Source organism: Eschrichtius robustus, chromosome 12 (genome assembly GCF_028021215.1).
Source record: "Eschrichtius robustus isolate mEscRob2 chromosome 12, mEscRob2.pri, whole genome shotgun sequence".
NCBI classification, from domain to species: domain Eukaryota; kingdom Metazoa; phylum Chordata; class Mammalia; order Artiodactyla; family Eschrichtiidae; genus Eschrichtius; species Eschrichtius robustus.
This window is the reverse complement of record NC_090835.1, coordinates 53,763,450-53,786,968: the sequence shown is the minus strand read 5'-3', so window position 1 is coordinate 53,786,968 and position 23,519 is coordinate 53,763,450. Positions and strand designations below refer to the sequence as shown.

The 23,519-nt window shown below is 38.7% G+C and overlaps 1 protein-coding gene across 2 annotated transcripts in view; it reads left to right on the top strand.

Moving 5' to 3' along the window:
* Positions 1–998: 998 nt before the first annotated feature.
* Positions 999–23,519, top strand: part of STT3B (STT3 oligosaccharyltransferase complex catalytic subunit B) — a 96,813-nt gene continuing 74,292 nt past the window's right edge. Inside the window, exon 1 of one of the 2 annotated variants that reach the window (XM_068557533.1) lies at positions 999–1,718. In XM_068557533.1, the coding sequence (XP_068413634.1) occupies positions 1,408–1,718 (311 nt within the window). In that variant the 5' untranslated portion in view covers positions 999–1,407. The remainder of the gene's footprint in view (positions 1,719–23,519) is intronic. The other variant, XM_068557532.1, reaches the window with a different exon arrangement.

Here is a 23,519-nt window from a genome sequence, read left to right as displayed (position 1 = left end):
CAGGGGCGTGGGTAAAGGGGGAGAAAGGTGTAAAAATACAAACTAGACGTGCAAATATTCGTGTACAGGGATCTGCACTTCGCTATCACCTAATGAAGAAAGGATTGGGTAACAGCTTAAAGTCCACAGAAAGTTTCACCCGTCTGATGGAATGTATGCAACTGTTAACAATTTCCTACATTTGCCCACATTTCCAGTGAACAAACGTCATCTTTGCAATCAGGAAAATACAAGAAGTGAAAAAAGCCGGAGAAAGTCGCACTTCCCTTGTCCCACGGGGTCGTTCCCGAGCTAGAGGCTTGTTTGCCTGCTCCGATGAGTTCCCAGCGCCGGCAAACGTGCCCTCGTCCGGGACCTCGGAGGCAGGCCGCCAGGCGCAGCTCGCTGGGCTGGTCGTGGGGCGGCCGCGGGCTGGTGATTCGCTGCGCCAGAAGCGGGGAGCCCCAGGCGGCAGATCCCTACGCGCCAGACCCACGCGCGGGGCACTAGGACTGCGCGCTTGCGCGCCCGGTCACGTGACGGGCACTCCGCGCAAAGCGGGTTAAAAGTCACGACCGCGGAGCGCCCGCGAGTGCCAGGCCAGTCGGCGCGGCGCTCCCTGCGTCCCCTAAACTGGTTCTAAAGGAGGCCGCCCGTCTGTCCTCGACCACCTCCCGCCCCCTTGGCCCGGCTCAGCTCCAAGCGACGCGGGGAGCCGCCTAGCGCCCCTCCTGGCCGCCAATACAGGCGCGCGAAACTGCGTCTTTCAACTGACAATGAAGCCGTAACCCCGCAGCCAGGCCGCTCCGGGCGAACGGGCGCGAGGCCGGGAGGGGGAGGGGAGAACGGTTGGGCCAAGCCCCGCCCCAGCTCGCGCCCCCATTGGCCGGCACCGCGGTTCTGGGCCCGCCCCCTAACGGACCTGTCGCATTGTGACAGGCGTAGGGGCCAGTTCCTGTTGGGTCGGGGGCGGAGTCAGAGGTAGCCTGAGCTCCGCCCGGGCTTCGGGGGACTCCTCCTCCTGCTCCTCACGGCGGGGTGGGCGGCGTTGTGGGGGGAATGTCATTGCTGCTCCGAGCCGTGGTGCCGTCTCCGTCTGCTCCTGCTCTTTCTCTGGCGCCCTCGTCCCGTCGGCTTTCGCCGCTGCCGCAACTGCACTGGGAAGACGGATGGCTAGAGGGGCGCAGGGGCCATCCGAGTTGAGAGAGCGGCGGTCGCGGCCGCTGCTGAGGCGGAGACTCCCCGCCGCCGCCTCCACCCCCTGTCCCCCGGCCTCGCGGCGCTAAGGGCGGGCGCGCGCGGCTCTCTTCCCTCCTCCTCCTCTTTCTTCCTCCTCCTCCTCCTCCTCCTGCGGGTCCCCGCCCAGCACCCCTCGGACCAGGCGGCGGCGGCGGCGGAGCGCAGCGAGACCCGCCGCCGGGGCACAACATGGCGGAGCCCTCGGCCCCGGAGAGCAAGCACAAGTCGTCCCTCAACTCATCCCCGTGGAGCGGCCTCATGGCCCTGGGGAACAGCCGGCACGGCCACCATGGGCCCGGGGCCCAGTGCGCGCACAAGGCGGCGGGCGGCGCGGCGCCGAAGCCGGCCCCCGCGGGGCTGTCCGGGGGGCTGTCGCAGCCGGCCGGCTGGCAGTCGCTGCTCTCCTTCACCATCCTCTTCCTGGCCTGGCTCGCCGGCTTCAGCTCGCGCCTCTTCGCCGTCATCCGCTTCGAAAGCATCATCCACGAGTTCGACCCGTGGTAAGTGCCCGCCGCCCCTCCCCCGCCGCGGGCCCGGGACCGGCGCCTCCCTCCCCCCAACCCCCCCACCCCCCGCGCTCTGCCCGGACCCGCCACTGGTCCCGAGCTCGGGCGCGCCCCCGCCTGCAAGCGAAGTTTCCCCTGCGCCGCTCGAGGCGGGGCGTCGGGGCCCGAGCGGGACCTTGACCCGGGTCGGGCGAGTCTGCAGACTCCCAGGAGGGCGAACGCTTCTCTTCGCAGCCGCCTCGGCCCGCGGAGCCCGACCCGCCGCGCCGGGCGGCGGACTACCCGCCTCCCCGCCCGCGGTTCTCGCCTGCTCTCAGCTTCTCGCGCGCGTTTTCGGCTGGTTGGGATGGGCTCGCCCAGGGGGTGCCCTGTTGCAGTTGGAGGTGAGTCCAGATGTGCAGGAGCCTCGTCGGCGCAGCCTCGCAGTTGCACGCTTTTACCGTGTCTCTCTTGGCTCTCAGACGGGAAGGGAAAAAGCGAGGGAGTGAGGTGTTGGAGGAAAGGAAATAAGATCCCTAAAAGTGATCGGAAAGCTAGGGACGCTTACTTAACGTTAGATATTTTCAAGAGTGGCTTTTTTTCAAGCCTTTAAGTGCACTCTGCACCTCACCGGTCCACAATTATCTTGGGCTACTTTTTAGAGCAGGCTCATTACTCTGTGAGCCAAACTGTCACCCTCAGTATGTTATGCACAGTATACGAAAGCGTTGCATTAGTTCCTTTATTGGTCTCTGCAGGAAGGTTTGTGGATTAGAGAACAAACAGTTCCATAGTGATGGGGAGCCCTAGATTGTAATACTTAAGTTTCACATGGTATCAGGGACTGACCTGAATGTTTTAGGAAATTACCGCATAAAGAGCACTAGCTAATTTAGCTAACTTAATTTACTGGTCTGTGAATTATTTAGATAGGAAGAGTGCTTTAATTTTTTTTTTCCAACTTGACCAACCTGGGTTAAGTTTTCTTTGTTTTTTGTTTTAGCCCTAGTCTATGCCTTTTAAACTGACTTAATTCATCTTCTTGACCCGTCACCCTTGAGTTCATCTTACTTCCTTATAATTAGGCCCAACTAACCTTGAGGGTATTTGTCATTGGAAGTACAGAGAGAGAATCTTCTTGAGAGTTACTAAATATATGGATAACAAATATTTGGGGGAGTGAGTTACCCATATATTAAAATACCAATTGAAGTTCTGTTACAGATAGAAAAATTGGTAGTGCATCATCTGTTGAACACCAGAGGGGTCCACTTCTGGAGAATCCAATTTAGGTAGACAGTTAACAGCTGTGACATGCTTCCATTGCAACGTTTCCATTCCATTTTAGAGGTTTGATTTTTTTAAAAAAAACAACTTCTGTGTTACTTGGAATCACAGAAGAAAATAAATTACTGTGATGCTTATGAACTAGACAGAGTTTTCTTAGTCTTAGCTTTGAAACACATAAGCAAATTAGATAAAAATGAAATTGAAACCAGAAAATGAAAACTGCTAATGTTTTGCTGAACGTGTAAAAAGAGAAAGTTGTGTTTTTTCAGTTTACAAGAGCAGAAGTGCATGGTTGACCAAACATTACGGGTAACAAAAATTGTGAATAATATTTCTGGAGAGTATCATTTTTATAAACAGAAGGCTGCATAATGTTTAGTACTAACATTGAGGCTTAAATTAAGGATTGCAGAAAAATTCACAACTGAATGATGAGATGATGGATATTTTTCGTAATTTTGAAGGAAGATTAGAAATCTGCATCAAGTAAGCCAAAGAGTTTCTACTAAAATGAGTATTATAATCATGAAAAGTCTTATCGGGTTGCTTCACAGATAATTTTTTTTTTTTCAATATGGCAAAAAATTAAAAGTTGATTTCTTCTCTAGTTTCAAGAATATGCTTGGAGAGCATAACCCTTTTTTACTCACACAAAAATTTGTTTGTGTCTTTCTGTGTATAAAACACATTTCAGAAACATCCTTTAGTAGAACGAATAACATTCTACAATTCGAATTTTAATTCATATACTCTAATCTAAAGGTATATAAACCTCTTCGGTCTTAAAGACCTATTAATGTAGGTTTTCAGCTTACTGGTAGTTTTAATATATACGTTTTATTATATTCCTGGTTAAGCGTTTATGTTCATAATGTTAGGTAATTCTGACTAGTAGTAAATAGCCTTTTATAATAAAGGAATTGTCCCTATCCTTTATTGTGAATGGAGATTTGCCAGTATAAATCTAATGTCTTAAGTATAATTCAGGTGACTTAATGAGAGAATTTTCAGTCAAAAAAAAAAAATCCCTTGTTTGCTCACTTATGTTTTTCTTTTCATGTCGTTCAAAGATCTCAGTTAGGCATCTTATTTTTATAATCCATTCCTGTTGAAAAATTTGGATTTTAAAGTGGTTTTCCTTCAAAGCTACTAATAGTACCAGCACTTTGATTCTACAAACATTCTAGTGTTATACTATCTTGGGAGTCTCTCGGATTACTGTTTTAACATGTAGTAGTAACATGAACCTTTAATAATGTTTAAATGTTCCTCTCAGGTTGTGTATCCACAAACCAATTTATTCTGGCCTTTCCTGATCCCTTTTTCTCATGTCTCTGTACTGGCTTCAATTCTGAAATCTTTTTAGTGAAAAGTTTACTTTCTCTGTTTGATTGTGAGTTATTTCTGTAAATTTTAACATTAGTACTTAAATTGCATAAGACTCTAGTTAGCTGCCAAAGGTGACTCATTGTCACAAAGTTATACTTGTTTTTTAAGTTTGTCATTCAAGTTATTTTATAAATCTTACCAGTTGTTACAAGGTTTGGTATGTGATGTTCAATAGTATTTATTGAATTTTAAAATACACTGCACTTTTTTAGAACTTGGCCGCATTTTTGGTAATGATCTCTTCACCACTTCACTTTAGTAATTTCCTCCCTTATCAGTTGACTTGATCAGACATGAGGACACAGTTTGAGAATTTGTTGTCTGTACTTGGCAAACATTTGGTTGACCAACTAGTTTAACAGCACCTAATTTTATCTTCTTTTTATCTGGAGCAGAATGTAGTTTCTACTTATTTTTGTTGTAACTATTAATACTTTCATATTAACCAGGTGCTTTTCCCATAACCATTATCTTGTTAAATTGTGGTAGCTTTTCCCACAGAGACAATGGAAAAGCTCCCTATAAAAGAGTTGCATTTTTCCCTGCCTGTACAGGTTGTAGGGGGTTCTCCTTGGACCCCTAGAAGAAGAATTCTCTGAGCCTTGAGTTTTGGCTGCAGTTAGCTGTAAAAGGGCAGCAGATGCCTTTTCGCAGGGCAGAAAGCTGCAATTTAGAGTTCAAACTTGGGATGCAATTTTTCATAGAAACTATGGTATAAATAGGTTAATTAGTACAAACATGTTTTCAAAGGAGTGATAAACCTTTGGAACATAAGCTGTTTGTAAGTTGGGGGTACTTCCTGTACTTTGAGGTCTCCATGTTTTTCTTCACTTTGCAGATGACAAAAAGAGGCTATTGACCTCAGTTCTGAAGAAGACAAAATGGGTAATAAAACAAATTTTAGATCAGAAACATCCCTCAATCGTAAAAAGGCACTTTATGGAATCATTAGCAACAGCAGCCCAAATGCACTTCAGAACAGGTACAGTAAGTCCCTACATACGAACCTTCAAGTTGGGAACTTTCAAAGATGGGAACGTGCCCCTGTATGCCAGCTGTTGTACTGTACTACTGTACTTTTAAAGGAACTGTACTGTAAGATTAAAAATGTTTTCTATATTTTTTGTGTTTGTTTTTTATGTATTATTTGTGTGAAAAGTATTATAAACCTATTACAGTACAGTACTATGTAGCTGATTGTGTTAGCTGGGTACCTAGGCTAACTTTGTTGGACTCAGGAACAAATGTGACTTACTCACGTGCTCTTGGAACGGAACTTGTTCATTTGTATGTAGGGGACTTACTGTATACTGTCACTGATTTCATTGTAATTTAAAACTTTTCTAGCCTTGAGCTCTTGAGATCATTCTACGTTATACGAACACTCAGGGAGGAGGTGCAAGGAGTGCCTTGAGCTGCTGGGTTGGATGATGGGATTGGACCTGCTCCCATTGGGTGAGTGTGGTGGCTCCTATAGGTAGTAATCCTGGGTTTCCTGAGGCATGTCCTGGGGGAGTTAGGCTCTGTCAGCAACCACTTTGGAACTTTTTCTTTCTTTAGAGTATTCATACATTGAGGGCTAACTTGAATAATACTGCACACCACATACTGCCATGAGTAGTTTGGATAAAGACAACGTTGGTCGTAGAAACTTAGAATAAGGAATTGCATTATATGCTCTGACCCAGTTATTATGAATATGAGGAAACTTACTAGTCTGTCTATGGTCTATCTCTGATTTTTATGCTCTCAGTAAGTTTTGGGTGCTTTGGGGTATGAGAGAAAATGTTAAAAGTTCTCTTCATCGTGATATCTTATTAATCAGTGCATATGTGCTCTCAGAAATAACGGAAAGATTAATATTCTCCAGTGACTGAATCATATTTTTTTTCCTCAATTTGTTTACTTTGCAAACTTAGTGCTATTAGAGAAAGACAATATTGCAGTTAACTTGAATTATAAAGCACCCTACAATTCAATAGACCTGTATAATGCTAATTGTTATGAAAATTTTCAAGCATACAGAAAAGTTGAAAGATTTTTACAGTGAACACTCATACTGAACATGTGGATTCTACAGTTAGTATTTACTTTATTTGCTTTATCATATCTTTTTATCTGTCCATTACTGTTTTTAAATCTTACTTGTAGGATACCGATAGTGTACTGTTCACTGTAATGTAAAGAATGTCATCTTTGTTCCTGAACTCCATGATAAAGAGGAGCTCTTATTTCCGGGTAGCATTTATTTTCTATAATAGTTGAATATAATGAGTATAAATACTGTTTATATATCGTCTTTGATTGGAGTGCAGGTTAGAACCAGATTCAATCATCCTAGGTTTTGGTTAGTAACTTACCTAACCTACATCATAAGTCATTGCATTAGCCCACATCTGTTAAATGACTTTGTTGAATCTGGTGTCTCAGGAGAAGCTCTGAAGTTGTTAGAAAGATATTGATGTTGGTTTTATTAGATTTAGTTTATGTGGAACTCCTAAACTCTTTTGAATTATTAGAAGCCTTTTATTGGTCAGCCTGTTGCTTACTGTGATGAGTCTTATGCTCTTTCTTTGCCATGTTTTATCCACATGGAATGCTTAATGGAGTTTTATGTATGATTGCAGAAGTGGCTTCTGTCAGTCCCTACAATAAATAGGAAGACAGGAAAACATTTTCAAATAATGTAGGACCCACAACTGTACTATATGGGCAAATTAATACTATTGAAAGGGAAAAAATCTAAATGGTTAACCTGCTACTGCAGCTTCACCCCTTTATTTGCTTTACCTTTTTCTGGTGGACATTTTTTGTTTTTAAACCTCTTACTCTTTTCTGAGAAGGTTTCTGTGTCCTTACTTTACCTTTTTCTTACATGAATAATTTCCAAGGATTTAGAAATTGATAGAAAGTGGCAATACCATAAGATTTAAAAAAAAAAAAAGTCTGTTAGGTCAGGGTTGGAAGAAATAGGAGCAACTGCTTGAGGCTCTCATATTTTAGTATTGATAAATGTAGGTTAACTGGCATTTGTAGACATTCCAGGAAACCTAACTACTATTTGGAGCTTTATTTCTTTGGAAAAGTGCTTTCGTAGTTTTAAATGAAAGACATTTAAACATATTTTCGAGTATAACCTGTATGTAAGTTGGTGTCTTTATGTTGGAGAAGTTTGTACTATTTTTAGGAAAACAAATTTCTAGAAAATTGTGGCTGGTACACTAAGTTGACCATATCATCTGTGACTTTTTTTCTTTCTTTGGAACTTAGTATTGCAAGGTAACTTTAACATATGTTCTAAATAGTGGTAGATACTTAGTTTTTACCTTGTCTTATAAGTTGATTTTAGATCCTAGAATTGAAGAGATCAGGTAACATCTTTTATTTCTGTAGATAAAAAATATTTCAATTCAGTATTCCTTTCAAGGATTGAATAATACAGGTCCACCTGTTCTCCAAAATCTATGTCTCCACCTGTTCTACAAAATCTTGTCCTTTTTATTGCATTCTCTGCCTCCAAGGCAGGCTTAAATGAACGTGTCTTCCATTTAATTTAATGTTTTTTAATCAGCGGCCCTGATTTAAGTCTTAACACATTGACCTATCAGAATGCCCCGGGCACAGTCCCTGCTCTAGCTAACCACACTCATTAGTTGGATGATGGCTAATTACTTTGTTTGTTTTGATGTAGGGAAGAGAGAAGAGTTGATGGTGGCTTAAAGTTGTTATACCTGAATGACTAGGGAATTTTCAGAGAGGGGCTTTTAAGGGAATAGCTGAATGAGAGGGAAAGATGATTGAATCCAACTGAATGTTGTTTTCATTTACATTCGTCCGTAAAAAGTTCAGAGTAATGAGGTTGGAAATATTAAGCCATTTGAGTTAAGAGAATTATGGGGTGGAAGTTAAACTTTTGGAGTAGACTCAGAATTCTATAGTCTAAAGTACTTTTAGAGTATATGTTGGTTGGATTGGCTTCTTTTCTGGGTGAAGAAGCTGACTGCCAGAGTGGTGAAGTACTTTTTCTAAGGTGGTACAGTTGTGGCTTGGCTAGATTCTTTTCTATTTTCTTTGCACCTGTGTTTGCATTAGAGGAAGTTTTTGCGAAGTTGTTTGAAAATTGTTACTTCAGAAGATGAGGGGAAGTTAGTGTCTACCATTCACGTTATTTATTTTTTTAGAGATAACTTTTTTAAAAAGTACTTATTTATTTATTTGGCTGCATCAGGTCTTAGGTCATCAAATCCGTGGCATGTGGGATCTTTGTTTGTGGCATGCAAACTCTTAGTTGTGGCCTGTGGGATCTAGTTTCCTGACCAGGGATCGAACCCGGGCACCCTACCTGGGGAGCAAGGAGTCTTAGCCACTGGACCACCAGGGAAGTCCCTACCATTCACTTTAAACTGACAGTGTGGGAGATGTTGGCAATTCAAGTTTAGTCATGGAAACAGCTTTTGTGTGAAGTTTGACTTCTTTAGAACTAGTGATTTTAAAAACTGCATCAGTTATCTGTAATTTCCATGAGTTAATAGTTTCCGTAGTTTAACTTTTCAAACTTTTATTTTTTGACTTTTTTCCTTCATTCTTAATTTTTTCTTCATTCTTATCCCAAGGGAAATATTAATGCATAAAACATAAAGAAATTTTGTTTCTCTTAGTAAAGTATTAGCGATTTGCTGATGACCAAGTTGGTAATGTTTCTTTTGGGGCTTCCTTTTAATTTCTTTTTCATGCCTTGAAGGTTTATTAGCTATTCTCAGGTAAAGATTTTTCTTCATACTATGGGTGTTCTTTTTTTTTAATGTTATCTAGCAAACTCTCCAACCTGCAAATGACTTCAAGTGAATTTGGTTTTTAAACTTAAATTATTGGACTCCTCTCTCTTTCTATAGATAGATGGATAGATAATATTACAGCACATACTGTTTTCTATACTATTTTAAAAATTAAAATATAGTAATTCATAATTAATTTCTAAAGTGCCGGTATATGTGCAGCTTAAATTATTGTTTGTTGCTGGCCAGATGAGTGGAGTTGGTGAAAAGAATCATGCCTGGAAACTCACTTGTGACCATAATGCTTTTTTTTTTTTTAATTGAGGTAGAGTCGACATATAACATTAGTTTCAGATATACAACATAATGACTTAATATTTGTATACATTTTGAAATGATCACCAGGGTAAGTCTAGTTAACATCTATCACCTTAACATAGTTACCCCCAGTTTTTTTTTCTTGTGATGAGAACTTTTTAGATCTACTGTCTTAGCAGTTCATGCTTATTCTTATAACACCAGTAACTCCTGTAAAGAAAAATACACCCTATTTAAGAAGTTTTTATTGTTAAACTAAATTATTATATGATCTTACTTGTGTAATCCACAGGAAAAATAATGGAGTACAGAGTTATTGGAAGGTAGCACTCTTGTCGTTTTTGAGTTATTCTTTGAAAATGTCTTAAATATTTACATAAACGGGGAAAGAAATGTATTCTACAGAGGCTTTTTATTATCAGTGAGAAGATGTTCAGTTTCAGCCTTTAAAAATTTTTTTCACTTATGGTGAAATATAAAACATTCTGAAAAGTATTTAAACCTAATATACAGTGTAATGACTAATTATAAAATAAACACCCATGTGACCATCACTCACATCATCAAGAAAATTGCTACGACCTCAGAATTCTTGGTGTGTACTTTCTCAATCCATCCCCTTCCACGCCACACACTTTACAATAATTACATTCTTGCTTTTTCCCCTAGGTGGTATAATTCTGAGTGCATTCCTAAATAATATAATTTAGTTTTGCCTATTTAAAAACTTTAGAAAAATGCACTTGTGGCTTTTGTGTCTTGCTTTTTTTGCTCATCATTGTTTTTAAGATTCATCTTCACTGATCAAAGAGTTGTTGAGTGTATGTGGATAATAAGGTTTAGCAATAATTTGATTAACCAGGCTTCTCACCCACCGAGGAGGTTGCCTGCTCTTTTGCAGCAGGAAGGAAGTATCTGTTAGAAAGAGAAGGCATCCTTCTCTTCACTTGAGATAAAAAGATTGTCTCATGGTTGAACACTGAGCTCTAGTCAACCTGGTCTCTAGATAACCTTGACAAGTGTTTTAAAGGTACTAACTGACCAGAGAGATTTAATCTTTCAACAGACACTGAGGCTGCAAAGAAGAGGGTTGGGGATGGGGGGGGGGGGGCGGGAGGAGACATCACTTTCAAGAGCCAAATGATAATCAAATAATCATAAATGCAAAATTACTGGATTTTAAACTGTAGCTTTTACCAACTATTGTTCGTTTTAAAGAATGTGTATTAAAATTTATGTAAGGAAAAGAGTTGCTGTAGTTAGTTCTTGAAAGAAAGAAGGAAAGAGAGTGTTGAAAGGGGATCTGAACTACAGGAATTTAGGAAAACCCTAAGACTGGACTGTATTTTTGTAGAGGACTGTTGACCCTGGGTTGTGTGTGATTTTGTTTGTGTTGATATCATGGGCTCTTGAATAGCTTTCTTTTCTCTGAATGTTGTTTTTCCTGTTGCTTTCTTCCAATCTTCCTTGGCCACCACTTCTTTTCCCATATTGTTAGCGACCTGGGTTCTTCAATCAGTATAAATTGATACGAGGCCTCTTTAATCAGTAGATACGGATACAAGGCCAGACGAGGAATTCAGGCAAGACTTTATTGGGACTTGTGCTGCAGCAGGAGGGAGCAAAAATAAGTAACGGGATCCCTTGCTTGCTCCCTGAGCGGGGGCGAGCTGGTCCCTTAGGGGTGATGGTAGGGGCGATTGGTGGGTCGGGCCAGAGGGGTGGCTTAGGGGGTCTTCCTACCCCCTTGGTGATGCTGTGTGCAGGGATCATTCTCAGTACCTGCTTTTGGTGCTGGCACCTCAGAAATGGCAGTTGGGTTTTGGCTGTTTTGTATCATGTTGTTCATAATTTGCCCCAACTGAGCATGCACACGGTTATTTTTAGTCCCTTACAGTTTCTTTGTATTCTTTTGCTCCGGGAGATGTTTGTCCAGGTGCAAGCACTGCAGTAAAGGGTCCCAGGTCCCAGCCCATCTCAATATCTTTATCTCTATTGATTTAGTAGTTGTCTTAGTCTTCAGGAAGAATGGGAGAGGTATGATAGTAGTAGGATCCTTTCAGAAACTGTCTTGAGGGGATCAAAAGTTGTATTCAGAGAATGGTAAAAGGTCATTGATCTTTAGGTAGGAACTTAGAATCTATTAGGATATGAGAATTTGTCATTATATATTAGCAAGTGATTTAAAGATACTATTGGAAACGTGATTCCAGCTTATGAGCTTTTAATTAGAAAGCAGTTCTTAAGTGAAATAAACATGAATGCTTCTAATGCATTTCTATCTGTTGGTCAGAATGATTTTGATCAGATTCGGTGGTATTTTTCTGCTGTGCATTAGTATGGAACCCATGCTACTTGAATGGATAACAGTTGATTTCGTTTGTGAACAAATAAAAGACTGTATGGTTAATTCATTATTAGTTGAAGAAGAATTTAAATCTAGGACTGTCTTTCTTCAAACTTCCAATGCAGTCAATCAATATTTCTAAAGAATTCAAACTTAAAATTTAAATCAAGTATCATAAGGAAGATATACTTATTACCCTTTCTCCCCCAAATCCCATGTAATACATGCCAGAGAGAAACTTTGAATTAGGCTCTGTTTGGATAATGGTCCAACTTAATGATTTAAGCTATTTTAACACCTCTAGTATTCCTCTTGTGTGACTTCTTCAGGGAAGTAGGGATATTTTTCTGAAATGTATTAACTATTAGGAAACATGCCCAGCATACTTCTTTCAGAAATAACAATCCAGTATAGCTTATCTGCTTCACGTGAGGTATAGGTACAAGTTTTATTAATCCCAGTATAAAATAGACTTACTTCAGTTAAATTTTATGACTGTTCATTTAACTAAATAGGCCAGAGCCATTTTGAAGAAGATTTTAACACGTGTATGTAAAAATACTCAAGGAGACGAAGTTATTATTCGTTCTTTGCCTAAATTGGTGAGATACTGTTGTGGTGATATGGTGCTCATTTCCCCCTCTAATGAATAATAATAACAGCAATTTATTGTTACTGTTACTATAGAAAGACAAACGGAAGATCCTTAAGAAAATTTTCTTCCCAGAATATCTACATTATATTGGGAACTTGGTGAGTGTTCAATTTATATACATGGATCCTTTATCCTTAATGATAACCACATTTTATGTTTTGGTGATGATAGTAATAGTACAGGAAGTGCTTATTGTGTAATACCTTGATAAACCTTGGACTTGACTGTGCTGTTGGGAAAATCATATGTGTAGTTGGGATGTTGTGATTTATAATAGGAAGTACATATTTGGTCTAAATCCCCTTGGAGTTTCCTAAATGTTGAGAGCTTTAAAGGTGTCTTTTGTTATGTTAATGAGTGACTTTTGGAAAGTCCCTGGGTCACCTAAGGATCGGAGATGGTTGCCAGTGGAGCCAACCCTGGTTATTAGAGGGTTGGAGCTTTCAGTCCCACCCCCTGACTTCTGGGAGGGGAGAGGAGCTGGAGGTGATTTAATCACTGGAATCGCCAGTGGCTAATAATTTAATCAATCATGACTATGTAATGGAGTCTCCATAAAAACCAAAAGGATCAGAGTTTGGAGAGCTTCTAGGTTGGTGAACATGTGGAGATTGAGAGAAAGAGTGGTGGGTTCGGAGAGGACATGGAAGCTCCGCACCCCTTCCCACATACCATCTCTTCCATCTGGCTGTTCCTGAGTTCTACCCTTTTATAATAAATCGGTGATCTACTTAACGAAATATTTCTTTGAATTTTGTGAGCTAGTATATTAGTATATTAATCCAACCCAAGGGATTCTTGGACCTCCCATCTGTAGCCAGTTGGTTAGAAGCACAGGTGACAACCTGGACTTGTGATTGGCATCTGAAGTTGATGGGGTGCACAGTCTTGCAGGACTGAGCCCTTAACCTGTGGGATCTGATGCTCTCTCCAGGTAGATAGTGTCAGTTGAATTGTAGAACACGCAGATGGTGTCAGAGAATTGCTTGGTGGTGTTGAAAAACACCACCCACCCCCAGCCCCTACACACACACTGGAATTGCTATGGTGAACCTCTTATAGTGAACATCAAAATCTTGCTCTCAATAAAAGTGTCATTTTAATCTTAAGAAGAAAAGAGTTGAAGAAAGGAGGTGATAATGCTTATAGAAGTAGTTTATGTGAGCATCAGTGATTGCCATCAGCAATTGAGAGATGGCTAGTTGGATAGATGGATACCTTAGGAAGAACTTTAAGGGAGGGAGATTTTAGTTACAGAAGTATTTCTTCCAAATACAAACAACTCTTGAGTAAAAGTTCTGTCTCAAGTTTCAACTCACTAGTTAAGGAACATTGAATAAGAAAAGACAGACAAGTTAATATCCAATAACCATATGAATGATAAAAGTTCCAGTGTTGTTAACTTTTGAGATGATAAATGAAAAAAGATATCAGCAACAGAAGTAAAATTCACAAGCTGGCATTTTGTTTGAACATGAGAAATAATATCTTAATGTGGAAGAATAGAAATGATCATTGTATACACAGGCACTAGTTAGAATATACTAAATCATACAAATGATGAGTTTGGGTGGGATTAGATTAATGATCCATTTAGTTTCTTGGCTCTTAACTTTATGATAATGGGTAATTTATATGGAAATGAAGCAACATTTTAGGAAGCCATCCCAGCTCTGATCTCATTTAAACTTTACCATAAGAGGTTGAAGGATACTAAATAAAACTACTCACTAGGGATGAAGTAAGTTGCTTGTCTCCATTAAAGTGTCTGCAGTGGAAATAGTTTTGTCTATGTCTAGTCATTGGGAGGATCATTGAATATTGTAGATCTTAAGAGTTAAATAAACCAAGATATATATTTATCTTCTTTTACTATGGATTGAGCTCTAACAAAATGACTAATCAGCTCTTTAATTATAGTATTATTCCATGTAATAATAGCAGCATTCCTGTGAGTCCTAAACCTGATGTGCTGTAATGATCTCACAAGATGTTTTTGCTTAAAAATGTTTTTTTTTTAGCCTTCATCCATCAGTGTGCCTTTAAAAAAATCTGTCATAGTGAGTAGGGTTTGTTGAATAAATTGACAATTAAAATATTGAATATGTTAAATTTAAAAATTTAATGAACTTGCTTCGTGGAAGTTTAATCTCAATCCTAATATTTTTATTCTAGTTAGCTAAAGAAGACTTTTGTTTTAATATGCTAAGCAGCTTTCTGACATTAGAAAGAACAGGATAATGAAACAATGTGCAGCAGATGAACTGTAATCTTAAAACTGTGTAAAGGGACTTCCCTGGTGGCGCAGTGGTTAAGAATCTGCCTGCCAATGCAGGGGACGCGGGTTCGATCCCTGGTCCGGGAAGATCCCACATGCTGTGGAGCAACTAAGCCCATGTGCCACAACTACTGAGCCTGCACTCTGGAGCTCGCAAGCCACAACTACTGAGCCCACGTGCCACAACTAGTGAAGCCCGCGTGCCTAGAGGCCATGCTCCGCAACAAGAGAAGCCACTGCAATGAGAAGCCCGCACACCACAACGAAGAGCAGCCCCCACTCACAGCAACTAGAGAAAGCCCACGCGCAGCAACAAAGACCCAAAGCAGCCAAAAAAGAATAAATAAATAAATTTATTAATAAAAAAAGAAAACTGTGTAAAGTCCAGTCATTTGTTCAAAGTAGAAAAATGAACTTGAGACGCAACTAAAATCTTTTTAAATATAAGGATATTTTTTGAAGGTTGTTAAAAATGAGTCACTTCATTAGTGACTAACCTATCTTCCTGGTTTTCCTCTTCGCACTAGGAAACAATCATCCTGAGTTCTATTTAACATTTCCTTTGGAGAAAAAAAAAAAAACAGTTCATGTGTGTATTTCTAGACAGTATATTGCTAAGTTTTGCTTTGTTTGGAGCTTTAAAAAATAGTATCCTACATATAAGCTTCTCTGACTTGCATTTATACATTTTCTAGTTGATTAACATTTGGGTTTCCTGTTTTTTGCTTTTATGAATAAATAATGCTACTGTGAACATTAAAAACTATATATTCTGATGCATATGTGTACATGTTTGCTAGGGTATATACCTGGGAATTTTGTCATAGTATGTTTCAGTTGTTTATAAAAATATAAAACACCACCCAAAACTTAGTGACAAAACAGCATTTCATTATTTTGCAATCTGTATGTTGAGTGGGAGGTTCTTCTGCTTCAGCTTTGGTGCTGGGATGATTATAGTCATCGGAGGCTCAACAGGCTGCAGTCAGCCGGGGCTAGAATGGCTGGGCTGTGGACGGCTGAGAGTCATTTGGAGTCTTGATGGGGAGGTCAGCTGGGTTTTTTCTTTCTTGACTCCTTCACGGGGGGCTGCTAGGACTGCCTCACAGCGTGGTGGCTGGGTGCTAAGAAAGAGTGGCCTGAGAGAGGAAGTTGCCAGGCCAATCTCTGAGTCAAGGGAGAAGATGCCAGTATATACCAGTAGGGCCAATTGTTTCAGACCATCTTAGGAGACTGGCTACCACAGTGTATTTATCATTTTTATCTCCTCTTCTGTAAAATACCTGTTATGTCTTTGGTCAGTTTTTTTACTGGGTTGTTTTGTATTTTGGTGTGTGAGGGAGAGGTGATACTAAGTCTAGGTTAAAGTTGTTGCAAATCTTACTGCATTTTGTGGCTTATTGGTCCTTAAGCAGTCCTGTGAGATAGATATTTTATTACCCCCATTTTACAGATGAGAAGAGTCAGTACTGCTTAGTATGTTAAGAAAGTAGGCCTTGAAGTCAGCCAGCCTCAGGGGATATTTTTGGTATAAAGAATACCATATGCAAACATGTACAATTATGAAATGGCATGATGAAATGGCATCAATCTGCTTGTTACACCCCCCCTCCCCCCAAAAAAAAAGATTGACGCTTGGAAAAATTTACAAGTTTTTAAAATTCATTTATGGTCAATTATAATGTTTTAGATAAAGTTTGGCCTTTGTTAGGAAACAGGGCCTGGTGATGCCAGAGTGACGGAGCTGGAACCAGTACATTCAGGTCCAAGTTCTCTAGTCTTGCTGCCTTCCCCAGTCCTCACTTTTCTTCCTCTAAATTATTCAGTTGGATCATTCATTCACGATCTGCCAGTACATTTCAAACACTTGTGTTGATAGCCAAACTAGTTCTGCACTTAGTCTCTCACTTTGAGGGTTTGCTGGAGTTCTCAGAACACAGCGGAAAGGAATTGGCTGATATTGGAGATTTCCTTGACTAACCCTACTTACAAAGTTTATCATGAAAATTAAGATTCATAAGCGTTGTGGTCAGAATGTTTAATAAGAATTCTAATAAAGCTAGAGATTCACAACTAATATTCAAATATTTGCCATATGTACTTTAAAAAGAACACTGTAGGCATGCATCAAGCGCAGCTGAGTTGCTTTAAAACTGAAAATGCCACAGAGCAATTCTGAATTCTACAATGTAAGACTGAATAAAATGAGGCAGCTTTCTCTCATGCCAGAGCAAATGCACAGTATACAGAAATAAACTTGTAGACACTTCTTCCCAACCCTCAAATTTAGGAAAATTGTTATTTGTACAAGTATAGTTTCTGATCATTACAGTTCTATATGTTGAAGACAGACACCTCAGTACAGCTCTCAAGTGTAAAAACAATGCTTCAGGCAGCATGACTTATTTTCATGTCACTTCAGGTTTCTTGGGTCCAAGATTCAAACGTGGAAATGAAAGTGATAATAGTAGTTGTACTTAACTGGAGGGATTTTTGACATATAGTGGAATTCAGAGCATCTTTGGACTTTGAGGCAGAAATGTTTTTTGCCACCAGTGATACCAGCCATCACAGGACTGAGCCTCTCATTCATTTTTATTTTTCCCAGCCCCATATTCTTCCAATTCCAGTGTCCTGCATGAGAATTAGTTACCCTTCCTCAAGAAGTAAACTGACGTATAACATTTGCTGTAATGTTCCCATGATAAAGTATAGGTGTCACGTAATTTGGCAAAAAGTGTAAAGCTAGATTCCACCAGGTTGAGTATAGTACAACACCATTTGTAGAAAAGAGGGAAAAAATTAAGTTCATTTAAAATTCAATAAATGCATTTGTAACATTTGTAGTTCTCAGAATAAACACATTTTAAAAATAAAAGTATACCAAAAACATTCTATTCTCTGAGGAGTTCAATACATGTTATTAGTTTATAGAAATTAATAAAATTACCTTTGATATGTGAAGGATACTAAAACTTTCTTATAGTTCACTATTTCGTAGCACCTCTTCCTCAAGCCTGAAATGTGGGTCAAAAGGGAGGAGAAAATTGAATCACTCTCCTTTTATTCTTTCATAACTGCTTGACTATGTTTGCTGACACTTTGTTTGAAAATGGGGTGACTACAACTAGGTAAACTGGATCACTTTTTCCCCCCTCTGGAATGTAGAATGAACTTCATACCTAGAAGAGAACATAGAAATTATTTGTTAGAGTGCTTACCCAAAGTGTATTCTGCAGAACACATATCCCAGGAATTGTAGTTCAAAACTAAATAACCTATGATAATTTAAATTTGGAAAAAACTGAATACCCCATCCACTTATTTACAATACACATTAGCATGTTAAAAGCTGAGAAGTTCTTGAACACAATATTGATTTTATTTAATATAGTGTTTACATGTTTAATTTAGGAATCACTGTAGCTTTTTTTTTTTTTAATTAGTGTTGAGTGCATTGCGGTTTGGGAAAGACTGATCTAGTTGCTTTATTTGATAGATGAGGAACCTGAGGCCTAATGATACTGACTTTCTCAAAGTCACAGAGCTACAACTAGGACTGACAGGCTTGCAGGTTTGAAAGAATTACTGCATTGTGAACATCGAGTATATCCACATTATAATGGGAGCGTATATATTTTTTCATAAGTAAACAAGTATCTGCTCATTTATACCATCACCCCGATTTGTCTTGGTGACTAAGTTGAGTATTTTGACACCCAGCTCTTCAGTACTTGGAAATTTGTCAGATTTTAACATTGCAATATGGCTTATGAATATGCCTTCCCTTAGGTCTTAAAAATTAAGATCTCCGGAGAAGGCCTGTATACATTGCTTATTTTGAGTGGCCGTTTTATTTTAGTTTATCTCTTGGTGTTGCTTTCCCCCTGAATATTTGCTTAGCTTTTGAATTTATTAGTTGACCAAAACCACTTTGGTTCTTTAATCACAGCAAATTATGGGTCATGGGATATTATTACTATAGATAGTGCTTGTTAGTTGGAAATCTTATTTCTATAGTATATGAATATGTGTCTTGACTTAAATATATGTATTATAATACATATTTATATATCAAATGCTTATTAGCTGGAAATCTTATTTATATAGTATATTACATAATAATTATATAATGGCAATGTTAGATAGTATCTAATAACAATAAATAAATGTAAATCAACATGTTTATATATATAACATTTGTTGGAGATCTTGTTGCAATTATATATGAATGTGTGCCTGACTAAAATGTGTATTACACATACACGTGTGTGTGTGTGTGTGTGCGCACGTGCGCTTTATAGGGAGAAAGAATACACGAAGGCGTGTGCATCTGCCTCTCTTGTGTAGGTTTTTTAGATTTCAGTCTGTATTGTATTTAACTGAGCAAAAAATATCATTGGATAATTTTAATTTATCAAATACACTCTTTTATGTGTGACCCTAGAAATTTTTTTTTAGATTTTTTAAATGGCATTAAGATACTTACTTTGATATGATTTTTTGGTGCCAGCTTCTCATCATTGTTTCCTTTTTTTCAGTTTATTAAGTGTCCTTTATAAAGCACAACATACTCCTTTTTCAAATGGATACTTAAGAAAACTGATAGCTGTCATTGCCAGTTAAGGCAGAAGTTGAGAGAGAGCTAAAATATGGATATGTGTTTGAAAGTAGTTTTGCTCTGTGTGTTCTTGTGAGATCTGATATCTTTTTGATTTCTAATGCATTTCACCTTAAGTGGGATGGTACAGAGAAGTTCTGCAGGACATTTCCAGCTTTTGAACAACCCTTGTTTTTTTTCCACGTGTTGCTCAGGAGTAGAGAAGCAGGTAGTTTGTCCATCTGATACATACAGCATGCTCTCTGCTTATGGAAGACCTCGAGTCAAAATGACCCACCCATCAGCTGTAAGAGCCAGGGAGCTTAGTGAGAGTTGTCTTACAACCCAGTAGCAACTGCTTTTACATAAATGAGTCATGATTTGATGGTGTGGTAGTGGTCAGTCTGCATTTGTGAGTCTTTTCAAACTTCAGAATTGACCTAGTAATAATAAAATAGTAAAAAATGACTTCTTTATTCTGTATCATTAGTAATCCTTTGAAATTTTATTGTTGTGCTGTTGTTGCTTAAATATTGATATGAATCTCTATAATTGTATTAGGCTTGAATATATCCTCACATATGAGTTTCCATAGTTTGTTATAAAATTGGCTGTGTTTAATATGATTATATAAACAGTGTTTATATGTATCACATGGTAGGATTGGATTTAGAGTGTTCATTTTAATAATTTAATAAATTCGGGTTTTTTCCTCTCATGTACTTATTTATTAGCATGTCCTTGTGGCATGCTTTTGTTTTTGATCCTGCCACTAGATGGCCGGAATAATAAAAGGTAGATTGAAATGCCAGCTTGAGCTGCTGCTTTGTACTTTTCCCTTGCCTTGGTTGTTTTCTGTTCCCTTTAGTGTGAATTTTGGGTATATATGTAGTCTCCTAACTAGTGGGATTTATGTAGATCTGGTACCTTGTGTAGCCTGAAAGTTCTTAGACAAGTTAAAGGAAAAGAGAAGGAACAGAAAACCTTTAATCCTGGATGTAATCATTGGTGTTCTAACACTTTGGTTTTCACTTTTATTATCTCTGTGAAATTCTGTTCCTTTCCTTTATTTCTCGATTCTCTTATACGCTTACATTTGGCATCCATAATTGATCATTTCTGTTGGTGGCACTGGTTGCCTTCTCATTTACGAGGTGAATACGTGTTAACCCAGCCAATTTTGTAAAATCTTATGCTACACTTTGCAAAAAAAACCTCTTAGAATTATAATTGACTGTGAATCTTTTCACAGAATGAATTATTTTTGAAAGAGCTTATCTATTGGTAGTCTTTGAAGAATAGAGTGGTGGACAGAGTCTAGGGTGGTTGGGATGTAGCTTCCATGATTATGTTAACGTTATATAAGATTTTTATCTTACTACTGGACTCACACCAGAGACTCTCCGTGTTGGCATTATGAAGTACTAAGCAGCCATGTTGGAGAAGTCCATGTGGCAAGGAACTGCAGGCAGACCCTTATGAGGCTCCAAAGAACTGCCAGCAAGAAACCAGGGTCCTCAAGGAAATGAATTCTGCCAGCAATCTAAGTGAGCTTGGAAGTGAATTCTTTCCCTAATTGAGTCCAAATGAGAGTCCAACCCTGGTAACCCCTTGATTGCAGCCTTGTGAGACACTAAGCAGGGGATCCAGTTAAGCTGTGCCTGGACTCTTGACCCCTGAAACCATGAGATAATGATATATGTTGTTTTAAGCCATTGAGTTTGTTGTAATTTGTTACACAGCCATAGAAAACGAATACAAATACCCTTAATAAAAATCTTTCTCATCTCTGAATGTTACCTATTTGCCAGGTGCTGTAGATACAATGGTGTGAACCCAGATAGACATGATTCTAGTCTAGTGGGGGAGACAGATTTGAAACAGTTGAGAATGACAAATGCTGTGAAGGTGCATACCACAAGAGCATCTAATAGACTTAATGAAACACCAAGTATCTCTTTAGGTCTTACTCAACTTTTTAAAATATTCTTCCTAGGTTGCTTTTCTCTCTCTCCTTTTAGTATATTCTTGCCATCACAAAAGTTGATCTAGCTTTATTTTCTATTAGCATTATGAAAACTATGTTATAGCCTTATTAATTATTGCCTCAAATGGCAACATCCCATATGTTCTTCAATAGGAGAATGAGTTGTAGTATTCATAAAATGGAATACCACTCAGCAAGAAAAAAGGAACAAACTGCTGCTACAAGAATAAATATAAGAAACATTATGTTGAGTGGAAGAAGCCAGACACCTATAGAAAATAAAATATCCATTTATATGAAATCTGAGAACAAGCAAAATTAATCTGTGATGAAAGAACTCAAAGTGGGAGGGGGAAATGACTTTAAAGGTGCTGTGGGAACTTTCTGCAGTGATGGTTTTGGGTGATAGTTACGGTTGATGAGATTATAAAATTGTCAGAACTCATTGAATCAAGCATAACATCAGTGTATTTTAATGCATTAAATTATACTTCAGATTTTAAAAATGAAAAAAATGTCAGATGTCCTTTAGTATCCTATGTGTTCTTTTCTCTGATTGTATTTGCTTGTTGACTATCCCTCCTGTAAGATTGTCAAAGGTTGTCAGCTTCCTGAGGTCAGGGACCAAGTTTGCCTCTGGTTCTTAGTTAGAATTGTGTGCTTGTATGCATAATGCCCAGGCTTATTGGCTCTGAGTGAAAAGTTATTTGTGAACTATAGTTTATTCATAAGTTGGTATCCACGTTTCATGGTTGCATTTTTCAAGAAAAATATTTGTATTATTTCAGAATCTTGTAATCAGTGTTTTTTCTTTATGTAGCTTCTAGTTTTTTCTTTTCTAGGATGCACAAAAGACATCTGTTTTAAATGTTGGTGGAGTAATCCCGCTCCAACTATATCTTTGCCAACCACAGTTTGAGATAGCACAGTGCTTTATTTATATACCAAAATTTAAAAATCAGATCTTTTTTGTAAATGTGAAGTTTATTATATTCCTCTTAAACAAATGAAAACTAAATATTTATTCTTTTTTCTCCTCTTTTTGCCACCTCTCTTTAATTTTTTGAGATGAAGCAAAGAATGGAGACACTGTTGTTTTACTGTTTTGATACAAAAAGCCCTTAAGCACCACAGTAATTTGAAAAAGAACCAGGTGGTTACATAGCACTTTGCCTAACTGGTGCTATCCCTTGAAGTCATGGTGTTATTTTTTTCCCTGCTGAAAATAACAGTAAATTTTAAACGATTTAATGGCTGAGTCAGAAACTTGAAAAATAAGTGTACTCTGGATTTCCCGAAACTGGTAGATCACAGGTGTAGTTTTTCTGAACTCTTGACGAAGATAACTCAGAGTAGGTTTTTCAGTGCTGGAAAGAAATGCCTTTCTATTGTGACTTATATGTTGGGGGTCTTCTAAAAATAAATTCAAAATTCTGCAGAATTTTTATGCACATTCTTCTGGTGAGAGAATCCATATTTTCATCAGATTCTCAGAGGCTCTCATCCAGAATGATTAAAAACCCCGCCTTTCCCTCCTTTTTTTATGAGGTTATTTTTCATTGCCAGCTGATGGTTTTGCCAACTTTTCAGAAACATAACCAGCTCTAAGTTGGCAAGAAATTACTCTGTATTGAGTGTTCACCTGTACTGAACACTGTGAAAATGTAGTATTTTATATGTCTGGTGGTTCCCTTCATTTCTTCATTGTTTTTACTGTTTTTCTTACCTTTTTGGTTGCACAACTAAATCATAATTACTGGGTTCTACAGACTGTCCTCTTTGCTTCTGCATTCTAAACCATCCCAGATACAGGTGTAAGAATGATGAAAAAGAAATACTTCCATTAGTAAACCTGATTTTTCTCTGGTCAGAAATGCTTGTTCTCAATTATAACACCATTTTTTTGCAGGAAAATATATACTTCTTGGCAAGATGTTCAGGAATGTCAAAATCTAAATCTGTGGCTACATGCATATTCTGTCACTTGTTAATTTATTGTCCTGACTCTCCTGTTTCTAATCTTGTTACTCTTATCCTTGAGGTGGTACCTAGCTATAATAACCTAAAAAAGATAAAATAGCATGATTCTTGCAAAAAATTAATTAGGATAAGCTTCACGTTTTAAGAAAATTCATCTTAGAGTTACTGCATTTTGATATCTGTATTCTATTTTAGTT